The sequence below is a fragment of the Semicossyphus pulcher genome, unplaced genomic scaffold (assembly GCF_022749685.1).
Source record: "Semicossyphus pulcher isolate SPU_LCO1_2020_fin unplaced genomic scaffold, fSemPul1.0.p SCAF_21, whole genome shotgun sequence".
Lineage (NCBI taxonomy): Eukaryota > Metazoa > Chordata > Actinopteri > Labriformes > Labridae > Semicossyphus > Semicossyphus pulcher.
This window is the reverse complement of record NW_027211695.1, coordinates 13,816,560-13,833,036: the sequence shown is the minus strand read 5'-3', so window position 1 is coordinate 13,833,036 and position 16,477 is coordinate 13,816,560. Positions and strand designations below refer to the sequence as shown.

The 16,477-nt window shown below is 40.9% G+C and overlaps 1 protein-coding gene across 1 annotated transcript in view; it reads right to left on the bottom strand.

Moving 5' to 3' along the window:
• exoc6b (exocyst complex component 6B) overlaps positions 1–16,477 on the bottom strand; it is a 92,568-nt gene that overhangs the window by 36,295 nt on the left and 39,796 nt on the right. Inside the window, exons 16-18 of the mRNA XM_069672117.1 lie at positions 11,665–11,776; positions 10,885–11,019; positions 10,503–10,691 (exon numbers count right to left, since the gene is read on the bottom strand). Of these exons, the coding sequence (XP_069528218.1) occupies positions 10,503–10,691; positions 10,885–11,019; positions 11,665–11,776 (436 nt within the window). The remainder of the gene's footprint in view (positions 1–10,502; positions 10,692–10,884; positions 11,020–11,664; positions 11,777–16,477) is intronic.

Genomic DNA, 16,477 nt, shown 5'->3' with positions numbered 1-16,477 from the left:
AGGAACAGAAAGAAAGAAATGATAAGAGAAGGAAAGGACACAAACGGAAGGAATGAAAAGGAAATGAAAGCAGTGGTTAGGAAAGGAAATAAGAGGATTAATGAGGGACCACTGAGGGAGTAAAAAAGGAATAAAAATGAGGGAGCGAAGGTGAAAAGGGGAGGTCAGAAGGAGAGACAGATGTGTCAATTGATGCTTCTCCTCCCACCTCTATCCCTTTATTCCAAAAGCCTCCCTAACCTCACACCCCTCTTTCCTCTCCCTCCCTCCCTCCCTCCATCCATCCCTCCTCCTTACTAACGAGAGACGTTTATCAAAGGCCTCATTAAAAGCTCCTCAGCTGCTAACGGCTGAACAAATAGACAGGAGAGGAAAGAAAGCAGGCGAGGGGGAGGACAGGGGAGAGAGGATGGGGACGAGACTGGCGGGGTCAGGCAGAGATGAAGAGGGTGAATAATCAAGGAATAGGAATGAAGGAGGGAAGAGGAAGGAAAAGGAGGAGTTATTAAAGGAATGCAGACAGATGAGAAAGACAGTAAAAAGTAACTCTCTGTCCATCTGTCGTAATGTTTAAAGAGAGTTAATGAGGATTTCAGACATTATTGAATATAATTAACCTGATTTTTATCTAATTGTTTTACTCATGAGCACATTTACAGCGCTGTTAGAGACCAGCTGAGGAGATGTTTCTCAGTGGATGGAGGAGACCAAAGCAGAGCTAAACCATCCGAAACAAGATGCGATAAAGTCTCTTGTTCTGAGATATAGAGTTCACGAAAATGAGACAGGCGTGAGGTCACAGTGGGATTGACCTTTGACCACCAAGATTGAATCAGTTCATCCTCAAGTTCAAGTGGACGTTTGCGCCAAAGTCAAGCTCCCATCACGTTCACACGAATGGGATGCGACCAATGACTGTATATAAAGATGGACAACGTGTCTCCAAGCCAAAAGCCGGGCACTCCCATCTTGCAATGGTGTCTTGCGCTGCCGTAGCCACTTCCGCTAACAAAAACACACTTGCAAGGATCCGGCAGAACAGCTTCTTGTGTCGGTCTGAAGCAGATATTCACGCTTATGGAAAGTTCACTGACTGTAGTGTTAGTGTTAGTTACGTCTCCTCTCGCCGTTCCTCCTCTACTCTGCTACTCGGGAACAGAACGGCTGCAGTAGCCCGATTTGTCAACAGAGCTGTCAATCATGAGGTCACACCCCCTTTTTATAGCATCAAATAACTAATTAAAAGTAAACTATTCACTTTGACATAAATCAGCATGTTTGAGAAAAATGTATTTGCCGTGTATTTTGATTTTAAAGTTTGACTCATGTCCCATCTGTTAACATGGAGGAGGCTGGCTTTACGACCTATACTGCAGCCAGTCAGCAGGGGGCGGTAGAGAGGGTTTGGCTCCACTTTTAGGGAGCCGGAGTCATGTCGGCCATTTTTCTTTACACTCTATGGATGGGACATATGGCGAGAAAAGCATTTTTTCAGGACATTGTAATGTCACGGTGACGTTGACCTTTGACCTTTTGGGTCTTAAATCCATTATTTTATCATATTAGTTTTTAGAAACCGCGTCATAATTAGCGTATTAAAGTCGAGCTGAAACGGCATTTCGAGAGTATCTAGCTTCCGTATCGTGACGTATTTCCGAGTGAAACAGGACGTGCAGGCGGGACATATCATTAGACGGATTTGATTTGATCGTTGAGAAGTGGGCGTAGACAGACGTTCTGCACAGCGCAGTAGCTAGCTAACTGACCGAGTGTTCTTGGTGCTCTGTGGCTAAATGTTGAAATTGTTTGGTGCTAACTTACGTAAGCACGCGGGAAATTTAGTTTTACCAGAAGAAAAAATGATCTGATTTTGATATAAGAATACGAAGAAATTGATTTTCTGTATTTTTTTGGCCTATATTGTCAAATAGATGCACAATATTACCGGGGATGTGATCTAAAAGGATTAAAATGACATTTTTCATTTCACCTCGACTTTAAGTCTTGACTTACAGTCAAAATGCTCTTTTTTCAAACTTGCACTATGCACATATTCATTTTAATTTTAATATTATCATTACTTCTTTACTTCTTGTTGCTCTTACTATCATACTATTATTGTTTGTATATACTATTTATCACCGTTTTCTGAGCTGTTGTAACAAATTAATTTCCCCCAACAGGGATCAATAAAGATTCTCTTATCTTAAACAAACTACTGACCAAACAGAATATAATCGGCAATAACTTTTAGGGTCGTTAAGAGGCGGTGGAAAACAAGCTGTAAAAACATGCCTGAAATTATGTAAGATTATCAACTGATATTGCAAATCAGTTAGAAACAGTAGCATTTTTAAGCTATTCTTACAGTGAATCTCTCTATCCCACTGTTTTGTGCTTGGGAGATAGTGTACAGTGGGTTTCAGGGAGTTTTTGCTGTAAACAGATCCCTGCTGTGGTCAGAAACCAATGCAAACCGAAGATCTTAACACTGGAAGTGTCCTAAACAACAAGCTGAAAGCCACTAAACACTTGGATAGTACAGATTGAGCTTTCAGTCCATCCTTTAACAGCACATATATTCATCTTACTGCAGCTTTTAGACTTAACAGCACGTTTTCTGCGGCTTTAAAGACATCTAATAAAGCTTCCAAGTGATCCTGACAACCTTGTTCCAATCCAATCCAGCTCACTTAAAACAACAAGAGAAAAATGTGTGTTTGTGGTCGAAACAGGGATGTGGTCTCGTTTTGAAACACATTGTATTTCAGGGTAAAATCATCTGTCTGCGTGTGGTCAAACACACAATACCCCAGCAGTCCTGTCCAGTTAGCTGCACAGGCTTTACACATCGACAATGACAAGTTATTTACAAATGCTGTGGCGGTGTGACCAAGGCAGCGCAGGTACTCAATACACGTCCAATAAACACAATGGGTGTTGGATTAAGCAGATTTATAGGGTACATTTCCACATTTGCGGATTTCTAGATCATATTTGTGCAAATTTAATCAAGAAAGTCAAGACTCAAAAGTCTGTTGACAAATTTGTTAGAACAACCAGAACCTCATATGTGAAAGCGTTCAGTGTAAAAACAGATTGGTGTGCATCTCCAACAAACCGTGCACCTCCCAGCTTGGACGCAGTTTTGTTTTGAAGCACTCCCATCTGAATTCAGCGTCAGAAGTTAGAAACACAGCCGCACAGTAAAGTCGCTGCTTTACAAACGCCATAATGCACTGATTCACGACTCCTGGAAGGGATTCGACACGGTGTATAAAATGCTCTCCGTCTATCCAGAAACCTGTCAGTCAAGAGAACGCCAAGCTAGGGCAGCCAAAAGTCAAGAGGTGGGATCACAGCGGAAATGTGATACTGATGTGCGACACACTGGAGTTCAATGCTTCATCTGTGATAGAGAATACGAGTGATAGAGTGTTTAGCATGACTGTCAAGGGTTACAGGTGTTTATCATGATTGGAAAATGACTAATAATGGGAATTGAGATTTAAATTCAAGGAGTTGACCTCCAAATCACCGTAAAAGGAGCCGATCCAGGTTAAGTCTTGTGGAACAATCACAGTTTGCTCCGTTATTTTCGGTATTTGTTCATGTCACTCAGGAAACACCACAAAAATGAAGTCTGGACTTCAGGTTTCGAGTGCATTTTTCTGAGTTTTCTCTTTCACTGTAACCTTGACACACACACACACACGGAGTCAGTGCAAGCAGCTTCACTTCAAGGTCTTTAAACCACATTTTGTCAGACAGATACCAGGGCTGGAAATTCCTTTTTGTCTAGTGTAACAAGTGGTAAATACATTTTTAAATACTTTCAAATTCAGCCTTCATTTTTCTTTTCTTTGTTTTTTTTTTAAAGACTATTTTTTGGGGCATTCGTTGTAGAGGACAGCTGAAGAGAGACAGGAAATGTGGGGAGTAGAGAGCGGGGGATGACGTGCACCAAATGATCGGCAGACTGGGAGTCGAACCTGCGATCGGTGCGTCAAGGACTGTAACCACTACACATGGGGCGCCCGCTCCACCAACCGAGATAAACCAGCGCCCTTCATTTTTTATTGCTTCATCAAAGCCCTTTTCACTCATTGACTGCACTCCTGAAAATGTCCCGACACTGCCAAGTGGGCTGCATGTGTGGATGCAAACAGACAAATTTCTCACCCCGACTTTACGCATACTTTTTCCTACCAGCCTCCAAGTTAATTGTCCACAAGAGGTCGGGGTGAGCCGCGAGGGATTGGCCGTTTATATCATGCGACCAGCGCAAAACCGGCACAGAAAAGCGACGCATAACAGGGTGGTTACAAACATCCGAGGTTGAAGAAGAAGAAGGATTGTTTACAAGACGACAACAGCACAGATGTCTGCAAACTGGACAGATGAAGAGAGTCAGGAGCTTCTGTGTGAGGGCCGACGCCCGAAATTGTTCGCCATTTGCGGGGACTTCTACAGCTTAGGTCTTACGTCATGTCCTGCCTCATGAAACACCTCCCCCGTCCGACAGGGAAAATCTCCCGCTGAAAGGGCAACTCTGGAAAATTTCAGAGGCAGACTGTCTTGAAATGTTCTGGAAATTGGATCTCTATGGAGATTACTTGGAAACCACAACCAAATCTTTAATGTCAACGTATAACATCATACATATTTTTTGAGACCAAATATTGGTTAGGAAATGTTTCAGGAGGAAATAAATCAAGTGACAACTTGGCTAATTTTCTCATAGACTTCTATCCCATCAGATTTCTTGTTGCAACAAGTAAAGTAGCTTCCCTTTTAAGACCCCGAGTTGGGTCCACTTGTTGTTCAGCCTATGGTTAGCACCGGCAACTAGCCGGTTACGAATTCCCTCCCTGGTTGGGGTTTGAGCTTTGAGCTTTGGGGCACATCAACACACAATCAGGCAAACGTGCATCACTTCCTTTTCATCTCGCATGCTGGTTGGTAAACTCTCAAGTTTGGGATCAAGGGGTCAAAGTTGAAGGGTTAACAGGGTCAGTCAGGGATCGGTAAACATCACTCTGTTACCAAAACAACCCAGATACTCACCGGTAAGGTAGCATGTTCTATTGGCGTTCCCTATGGTGAAAAACATAAACCATGACATTAAGCGGATGGCAGAGCAGTAAAAACGTTTGTGTTATTAATGAGAGACATAAAAAGTCGAGTTTAACGGCTGCTCAGAAATAAACCTGCAAGACACTGGCAGCTCTTTCCACCTCTGTGTACAGTATTTCTTGCACAAAGGCCCGAGAGATGAAGCTAATCTGGCTTTATCTGGCAATTTGTTGCAATGTGCGGAAGCCCCATGGAGAACTCAGTAAGTCCTGGACTCACAGAGGGGAAGCTGCCGCCAAACCTCCTCGAAGCACGGCACAAACCTGATGAAGGAGCTTATGGGGCAGAAAATTAGAGCAGTACAGTCAGAGGAGGGTCCAGAATATTCTTGATTATTTTCACTCCTGAGGGCTCTTCAAGCCGTCCCTGTTCCATCTTTAAATGCGAGCTAAATTCGATTACCAGTATTTAGCTTGCACTAAACTCTGAGTGGTATTATTAGCTCTTGGATAAAGTAAAATTTTCCTCTCTGGGACGATGAGCGTGTGTGTCTGAAGTTGTTGAAGAAATGTGAGCCAGCTGAGCTTTCTAAGTGCACGCCTGCTTCCAGCTAGTAACATTTAGAGCTGTTAAAACAACCACATAAGCACAAGCACACATACAGAGTGCGCCGGGCTGCTGCAAGAATGCTGCTGTGTCATGGTGAGCCTTCGTTTAACAAAGCGTGTGTGTATGTAGGCTTTCAGAGCGCTTACTGTTACTTACATAACATCCCGGATTTTTATAGTCATAAAAATATGAAACAATCACTCATTCTTGGATTCTTGGTGCCTGTCCAGTAACGGTCTTCCACCATCTTTTCTGAACCTTTGACTTTCCTGGAGCATCCCGAAATCTACACTGCAATGGGCGATGGCAACGCCCACAAGTCCAACTCCAAGACGAACAGTCCTATCTTGAAATTAATTCGAATTACACCAGGTGAAAACATGCTTTGCTTTCTGTTTGTAGAGGCCTGAACACAGAACATACTCATATAATATATACACAGATTTACACTACTAACAAGGACCTCCATGGGCACAGCCCTACTAACCCCAGACTCGTTTGCTGCTTCTTTCAATATTGGTAATGTGCAATATATGATGTTTGCGGTTGTTATTTGTATGTGCTTCCCTGTTTACATGTTGATTGCCATCTGTGGATGCTGCTGAATGTATGAAAGTCCAAGAACTCAAGTCCAAGACAAATTTTCCTACTTGGACAACAAAGTATATCGTATCATACCATATCATTTTGTATAGTATCATATTGTATCGTATCATACCGTATCGCATCGTATCGTATCTTGTCGTGTCGTACCATATCGTAGTGTATCGTACCAAACTGTATTTTTGAGGGGGGATGACATGCACCAAATGATCGGCAGACTGGGAGTCGAACCTGCGATCGGTGCGACGAGGACTACAGCATCTGTACATGGGGCGCCCGCTCTACCAACTACTAAAGCTAAACCAGCGCCCCACCAAACAGTATTTTATCGTATTGTATCGGATCATACCGTATGGCACCGTATCGTACCGTACTGTATCGTACCGTATCGTACCGTACCATATCGTACCGTATCGTAGCGTACTGTATCGCACAGTATCGTATCGTACCGTACCATATTGTACCAAACAGTATTTTAGCGTACCGTATCGTACTGTATCGTACCGTACCATATCGTACCGTGTCGTACTGTATTGCACAGTATCGCACAGTATCGTATTGTACCGTACCATATCGTACCAAACGGTATTTTATCGTACCATATCGTCCCGTATCTTATCATATCATATCGTAATCGTAACCGTATTGTACTGTATTGCACAGTATCATGTCGTACCGTATCACACCGTATCATACTGTACCGTATCTTACCGTACCATATCGTACCGTATCGTACTGTATCGTATCGTACCATATCATACCGTATCGTAACGTACTGTACCATATCGCACCGCATCATATCGTATTGTACCGTATCATACCAAACTTATCGTATCATAGCATATCGAACTGTATGTTTAATAGTCAGTTTTGAAACAAGAAAACATTTTAATTAGTACAAGCAGTAGCTGTAGTCGTAGAACTAGCAGTAGTAGCAGCAGTGCTAATATAAGCAGTCATCTTGTATTCTTGCTTATATTGACTCCCTTCAATAGTATCTTATTCATTTGAGTGTAATTCAACGCTTTTATATGATCACCTCTTTCTTCAGAGGGTCATACCACCCAGCTTTTTAGATCCACAGCATCTGATCTACTTAGGAGGCCCCGCACTGTGTGTGTGTGTGTGCGTCTGCGTGTTAAAGTGTGTGTGACGGGGTCATGTCCGGGGCTTGTGGGGGTGTAGGAAAAGCTTCTTAGAAGTGCTGGAAAACACTTAGCTCGACCACCTTGTGTGTGTGGCCTTCTGGCCTTGTGACCCGCTTTGACCAAATCTGTGAGCCCAATCATCTTAATACTAACTGTGTGTGTGTGTGTGAGCTGCGAGCTTTATGAGACCTGTCCATGTGCTTAATCCGATCTCGCAAAGGAGTGGGAACGTGGATCGTGTGTTTTTTACAGTGTACATAAAAAGTTCATTATGAGAGATCTAATTACAGACTGTAAAATACGTTTTTGGGTTACAGGATGATGTTTGTGTAATTAGCTTGAATGAATAACTATTATTGGTATAATTCTAGTTTTAGTTATAAAATAACATTAAGAGTTAAATGTACAGGTTGACATTGCTGTCTTCAATCAATAACTATCAAAATATTAGTGTAGTAATTCTGACTTACTTTAATAATAAAAGTATAAGACTATATAAAAGTCAAATACACAGGTTGAGCTGTGTTCAACAGTCTGAATGAATACCTTATCTGAATTCTGGATTATAACTGGTTCGATTTTAAACTTTGTTGAACAGCTTTTCAAATTCTGGATTAATACTAGTTTCACTATTTTAAAATAATTAAAATACGCGTTTTTGAAAAGCTCGATTCAAGATCTATTCTGAATTCTGGATTAATAATGGTTTTATAAAATAAAAAAAGTTTTATAAAAAGTTAATATTATAAAATCTACCTTAAAATAAAAATGTACAGGGTGGGCTTCGTTCAACAGTTTTATCAATAACTTTGATAAAATAAAATTCTGAATTTGTTCTAGTTTTAGAATTTATTAAAATAACTTTAAAATGTTTATCCAGAGGTTGAGTTTTGTAAATCAATACCTTTTCAAATTATGTATGAATACTGGTTTTAGTTTAAAAATACAAATTTACAGGTAGAGCGTGGTTGAAATATTACCTTTAAAATTCTGGATGAATTCTAGGTCATTTTCTAAATTAACTTAAAATACATAAATTAAAAATACAAGTTGAACAGCTTTTTAAAAATTCCAGATTAAGTCTAGTTGAGCATTTTAAATAATGTTGAACTGCTAATCTAGAGGTTGAGCTTTGTTAAATAGCTTGAATCAATTCCTTTACAAATTGTTGATTTTTTTGGTTTTAGTTAAAAATTTAGTTTTTTAAATACAAATTTACAGGCTGAGCTTAGTTGAATGTCTAGAATATTTACCTAAAATAAAATGTAAAATTCTGGATTAAATCTACGTATTTTTTTTAGATCAATTTAAAATGCTAATCTAGAGGACGACCTTTGTTGAGCAGTTTGAATCAATAACTTTTCCAAATTCTTGATTATAACTGGTTTTATTTTAAACTTTGTTTAACAGCTTTTCAAATTCAAGAATAATTCTAGTTTTAGTTAAAAAATTAACTTTAAACTTCAAATTTACAGGTTGAGCTTCGAAATTTAGCTTTAATCAATTACAATTAAAATATTGTAATAATTCTGGTTATAGTCGACATAAAAGTATAAATCTACTTAGTCAAAAATGTACCTAGGACCTCAGGCTGTGTCTAGTTTTCTGCCTCATATATTTGTGAAAACAAACAAAACAGAATTTATAATCACACTTTGCTTTTATCATAAAAGATAAATCTAATTTATTTACAAGCTAAATGAAATGATAGGATTATTTTAAATATAAAGAGGCTAACAGTTTAGTTTAAGAATGCTACTAAGAACTGTATCAACTGTGCATAATCCTGAATATTAGCATGGTGGGCTAATGCATAATGGCTTTTATAGCAGCTTAAGTAGCAGCATAATTGACATGCTAATGCCCAGTCAGACAGTTGTTTTTTCTGATACTATCACGAGGAAAATGTATTATTTTAAATGTCTACACTCTGAAATGGTCTCTATACAGCCCACGATGCAGTGTATAATGTCATTAGAGCCGGGCTGTAGAGTCAATAGCCTGAGCCGCTTTATAATCCGGTGCTGCTGACCTGACCAGCTCACCCTTTAATGAGCTTAACGGGCCCCATGTTAACGATCTAACCCGTAACAAGCCGATACTCGGACCAACTAAAGCAGATTGTCCGGCCCTGTGATGTCTCACGCTAACATGCAGAGAGACTGGTGAGGGGGCTTATATAACACACAAACAAACACTCACACACAACTGGGACACACATACGGTTTACACAAAATAAACAGAGCATATAGATGTGTGTGAGCATGCAGATTCATATACTAGTAAATGTGGATTCATAACTTTTGCAAACATTAATAAACACATTTATGTGCCATTCCCTTGTATAACTATTTTATGTCTTTGTGCTTAAAATTCTTGAAAATATATTTAATGCACAGAAAACTATTGGCGTAACCTTGTTATGTCTGTAAGCTAATACTAAGCAGCTTTTAAATGAATATAACCTAATTATAAATGTACCTCCATCAATCTGGCCAAAGGAGATTGTTGTTAGCGTAATCCTGTTTGAATTGAATTAAAATACAGAATAACTAGAGCATAAATAACTGAACTTGTATAACCTTAAAGTTGAACAGATTTTACAAGTGTTTTAACTGTTGCATATAAATCTTTAATATGCCGTTTATGTTTCTATTTTAAGAATTATTTTGTGTGTTCATTCTGTAAAATTTGATGGAGAAAAAAAAAGTTTCCGTCATGAAACTTTTATTAATTGTGTCACAACGGAAAGAATTGTGTTTTATTCACTTACAAAAATGTGTAGCTTTGTTTGTACAGATTCCAGGGATATAACACATTTAACAAAAAATACTAAAATATACCTTTAAATAATATTAAATAACAATAACTATGTAATTGTTTATGTCACCATCTCATAGAAAATTAGTGTTTTATTCTACTTTATGTGTTTTTAGAGTCATTTTAATGGTTCAATTTCCCCCAGCTTTGCTTTTTAAAGTGCTTTATAAATAAAGTTTATAATCATTATTATTAAAATAAGGTGTTCCTCTATGTCTGTATGTCTTTATATGTGTTAGTACTTACAGGCAGGTTGGTGAAGACACTGAAGGTGCTATTCAGAAAAGCAATCAGGTCAATCAGGTAGTCGCTGGCGTCCTGAGTCCCGCCTCCTTGCACCGGAGCCATCCAATCATAATCAGCCAGCTGCAGGAACTGGTCGATCTTGGCGTTCAGGCTGGTGTAGATCTCCGCCTCGGCTGAGTGACGGGCGTCCTGCAAGAGGACCCAGATCAAGTAAGATTAATTTTTGATGGATCTCTATTATATTCATTTCTCTACCTTGGTTTTAGAACTAACAAGAAAGGACAAACTGAGAGAAATAAAAGACGATAAAAACAAAACAAATAAATAAATAAATGTGAGGATGGAAGGAAGATAGAAAAATACTAGGAGCTTCTTGATGTACCTTAAAAGTGGAGGTCCCGTACAGCTTGGTGGCGTTCACTGTGTCAGGCGGGACGTTCGTGATGTTTGATATGAACTCCTCCAGGAAGTGGCAGCTCTGCTCCAGGTGGGTGGTGTTTATGATCACCTGCACCAACTGGATGCAAACAGAGGACATTAAAATGACACAGGGCATCTTTGTATCTCTAAAAGATGTGTGTTTAAAACCGAAATGCACGACTGAACATAAATGTAGGGCACTGAGTGTACATTTATTAAGGAATTATGCAGTATTTAAAGAAAGTAGATGCTAAGAGATTAACTTAGTCTTTCCCCTATGGACATATTTAATCATTTATTTCAGGATAAAACAAAATTAAAGCACATTAGTGTTTCATTTTAACTCTAATCAGGCTGCTGACTCCTGTTTGTGTGATTGTTTTTGCATTAATCGCCTTCTTATCTGGACATTTTGCTGGCTATTTTTAATTTCTGGGATTCTGACGTCTACAAATGTTTGCTAAAGGATGCAGACATGCTGAAATGTCCTTATTGTCGCATCCTGTTCCTGGGGATTAACGATGTTTGGTTTCTAGGCTGATCGCTGAGTGTGGAAACAAACAGCCCGGCAAAGTGGAAATTAAACAACCACTTGGTTTTTGTCGGGAGAAATGAGCTGGAAATGTTGAGAATGACCAAACTGAACAATGGAGTTACACTGAAAGTGTGCAAACATCATTAGCTCGTTCCCTCAGAGATTAAAAGAGGGTTCTTTCTTTACACACACATACACATTGAGTACCTCGGCCAGCCCGACATTCTTCTTCTTAATGGCGTACTGCAGACAGTTGCTGAGGGTCCTGGTCAACAGCAGATTTGTGGACTTGCGGATCATATCGTCGACCTCCGTGGAGCTGAGGACACACAGACACACACATAAACGGGTAAACAAAGTGTACGGCGTACAATAAGTGTGTGTGCAGAACTTATTACTTCCATTTCTCGCAGACATTTTCTGCTTCCGAAGGCCAGAACAAACCGTTTAAGTTAATTTCTCTGTCTGCAAATCTCTCCGTTTGGAAAAACTCAAAATGTCAGCCAATTCAATCGAGCACATTAGCATGTCTGAGCTGACAGGCTCATTAGGAGGCTGACATTAATTTAAATTTCCTGATAGTGCTGGAGATAATTAAAGGGGAATTCCAGTATTTTCAACCCGGACCTCATTAATAATGGTACAAAAAGTTTTGGAATAGATCGCTTCAGCCAACATCTGCGAGACGGCTGTAGAGGCTGCACAGTCATCCCTGTGGGCAAACGTGCCTGATCAAATACGTCCGCTGGAAGTCCTGCTTTCCGCCATGAGAATAACAAGGAAAGGATCCGAACAGAGACGGACATTTTTGTTCAAGGGAGAGAAATATGATTGTTACACCGCTCTCTTTAAAGCCACCAGACTCTGACAAAAACAATAATTTTACTTTACAGAACACAAGATTTGCGGGTCAACCGCTGCCTGGATTGGTACCTTTGTTTGTGATATTGTGTGTTTTAAATGGTTACTTTAGATCCAATACCATCCAAACACAGGCAAATGAACCAACCCAGGCAGCAGAAGGCCAACTCCTGTGATCTGTGAGGCTAAATTACAGTTTCTGTCAATGGCGTCTGGTGGCTTTGAAGAGTGACGTAAAGGCTGCATCAAGGTCCTTTTCTGTAGGGATTCTTTCGGTAATGTTTACAGACACTTCAGCCTGTTAGTTCAAGACTTTGTACAGGTCACTTACTCACCCAAAACAGGTACAAATAGGGCTTGGGTTCCCCTTTAACTTTAACCACTGTAGAAGCATTCAAGGTTGACACAAATGTAGTCCTCAAATCAAGAAAACATTCATCTTTTTCTGTTATCTGTCCTGATATAAGACATATGGTAATAAATTACCCAGCCTCGTCCCTCAGCAGACTTAAATGATACTAAAATTACCGCCTCTGCACAGCCAACAAGGCACACAGAGAGCCAGCAGGCTGTGAAGTCTGAACTGAGCTCAAATTTACAATAACAACAAGTTTGATAGCGCTAATCAGTCCCACTTAGACGATCTCTGACACACTATTATCTTTGAAATGTGGGAGATACTTGGTGGAAACCCCCCACACAAATTTCTGCACATTTAGGGAGTCTAGGTTTATCAAAGCGTTAGTCATCGATGCATGTTTGATAACTGGTTCCTGGAAGCTGCACAAGACAATGAAGCGAGCCGTCTGTGAGTGCAGTTACGGGACGATGAACACAAACTGAACAGGGACAAGGTTCGGTTTACATCCATCAGTGTTTCCTACAGGGTGGCGGTGTAAGAGGGTCAGGGCGAGGGATGGGGGATGCATCTGAATATGGAATATATTTGACAGAACACCCTCAAAACCAAACTAGAACACGAGTAGACCGACATTAACAATACCAGCATACGTCTTTCTCTGTTTCTTTGCTTGGGAGATTGTCCGCTAATCGTCTTTGATGGTATCATCATTCAAGAAAATGGGACTAATTTGATGTCGGCCACCTCAACCTTTGACAAACCAAAATTTTGTCAGTTCATCCTCGAGTCCAAGAGGAAGTTTGTTCCAAATTTTAAGATATTCCATCCAGAATTTCCAAAGATATCATGTTCGCAAGAATGACCCCTCGGTCCCACAGGATCCGTCTCCGGCGCGTTCCGTCTGCGCCACATTTCTGGTCCGTCAACGGCGCGGGCCCTCGCCCACAGGATGCGTGTGTCTGGCCCAAGCAGCTGGATTCACGAGATCACAAGATTGCGGGACTACTATATTATCGCGCGAGAATTGAGAAATCACACGATAACATCAATGCTAACAGAGCAACATACAAACTACAGTTCAGTTTGCACATCCAAGGTTGATTATCTGCTCATTTGGAAATCATTTCGTGATTTTTGTGTTTCTACCATGGCTGAGTACACTACTTAATTAAAAGTGTTCTTTTTTCGATTTCAGTGTGTTGATCTTAAAATAAACGGGAAAAAACGTCTTTACCGGTCTGAACATGGTGTTTTATTTTGAAATTACCAGATGCTGTATTCTGCTTTCGTGTGTGACTTCCTGTTTGGAAAGATCGGCTCTGTTGAGCTTGATGCATTTTTGAAGCGGCCTCCGTCAAAAATAGACCCGGCGCGTATCTTTAGCGGAGCAGAGCGGAGACACGCTTCTGGGACGTGCCGGAGACGGACCGCGGCACGTGCTGTGGAATCACGATCATTGACTTGAACGGGCGCGATTGACTCCGGAGGTCGCGGCGCAGACGGAACGCGCCGGAGATGGATCCTGTGGAATCGAAGGGTGAGACGGGAGAAATTGGCGATAAAAAACTGTCTCTACGTTGACAGAGTGCCGTGGACCTTTGAGCTTTCGGGCACGAAAAGTCATACAGTCACAATTTTTTTGTGACTTTTGTGTGAAATTGTGTCATAATTAGCCCATGAAATTTTGAGTTCTGGACAAGAATGGTTTTTGAGAAATCACAGTGAAGTTTGCCAAGATACAATCAGTACATTGATGAGCGTTGCTGCCAAATTTAAAGATATTTCCTCCAGGCGTTCCAGAGATATCGTGTTCAAAACTTCAAAGACCTACAGGCAGACAACCAACACGATAAAGCTGTATAATGAAGGCAGCCAGTGGCAGGTATTTCAAGAAGATGCACATGAAGTTAGATAGAGATAAAGGCACAAACTGATTTTGAAGTGTAACACACACTCTCTCACACACACAGAAAGTCAGGGGAGGTCAAACACTCTTACGGGCAGAGATAATCAGCAGGAACATAAGTGATTACTTTCTCGCACTGCGGGACAACGAAGAAGAATCTGTGTTCAAGTGTGTTTTGGATTGTTCGACTCCAAATCCCTGTGAGTAACAAACACATTCCAACCAAATCAGCAAATTATCTGTGACTGGAATTCAACCTAAGCACACACACACACACACAAAGACACACACACAGACTGTGTCGCCTTAAGGAGAGCGAGAGCTGGAATTTCAAACTCTCCTTAAATCCGTAAAAAGCAGAGGAATCCTAAAAACGTTCCGACAATTTGGGAGCAAGGGGGGAAAATTCCTCGAGTGGCAGAAGTGCGGAGTGGACAAAAATGAGGTGTGTGTGTTTTGAGAGTAGCAAAAAGTCAATGTATGCTAGTGAACTCAGCAGGCACACACACTTATACAAATATAGACACACCGCAGAATTCGGATTGAATTTCATGATATTTATGCGCCCATCAGTCACAATAAATGTGCAGCGGTCGACGCTGTCAGAAGGAAGCCAGATGCCTTAAAGTGTAGGCGTGTTTACAGCTCAGTGAGGAGGGATACATGCGGAGGTTTTTTATAAGAATACACAGAAAAAGCAACGACAGTGAGCAGAGAAAACTGTTTTGGAATTTCTTGCACAATGGCACGCAAATAGCGTTGCACTCGCCCTGAAATTGCTCCTTAGCACGACTTTGTACATCATTTGTCACCGAAACAGCAGTTCTGACACTAAATAGCACTGCGGTTCAACTCTTCAACCACCCGCTGACTGAAATAAACGGACGTGACTGAAACATGATGAAAGAGAGAGAGAGAGGGACTTCAGTGTAGTAGCTCAAAATGATGGGGTTAGGAGTCCAGAACTTGATCTGGATTGGAACCAATGACTGTATATAGATGCACAACGCGTCTCCATCTGCTCCCATTGTACGAAATTGATGCCAAAATAGCCCCTGTGATAGGCGCTGCCATCATACGGAGCCAGAGACTGCGCAGTAGAGATCGGCGAGTGAAGCGGCCGTAGCCACTTCCGCTAACCCAAACACACACTTAACTTACCGAAAAAACAGCAAGGATCCCGCTCGCCGGCGTGTTTAACAGCAGAACAGCTTCTCTGTGTTGGTCTGAGGTTAACGTTAGCAGGTATGGAAACTTCAATGACTGTAGTGATTGTTTTAGTTACGTTTCCACTCACGTATCGTCCTCCACTCTGCTCACCCGGAAGTGATCGGCTGCAGGAGCCGAATTTGTAAATAGAGCTGTCAATCATCATTTTGACAGCATCAAATAACTAATTAAAAATAAACTTGGCAGAAAAATGAACACTAGGACGTGAATCAGCATGATAATAACTAGCTATAATGACAGAAACCATGTTTGAGAAAAATTTATCGGGCATGTATTTTGGTTTTATAGTTTGACTCATGTCCCATCTGTTAACATGGAGGAGGCGGGCTTTATGACCTATACTGCAGCCAGTCAGCAGGGGGCGCCCGAAATGTTTTGGCTTCACTTTTAGGGAGCTCAGAGCTACTTTGTTTGGGTCAACCTTACCTGGTTACAACATGGTGGACCAGAGTTAGAGCTCAAAGGACGAGTCTGTTGACTCTGCATTAAAGCCTGTCATTGGATGCCTATTTCGAACAGAAATCACTTCCCCTTCGACTACACGAGACATGCTCAGAGCTAGCATCCTACAAAAATAAAATGGTGGACTTTGAGGAACATTTGGATCGTGCTAGGCTGGCGTTGGGCCAGGGCTTGGCACCACACAAGCAATGGTTCAACCA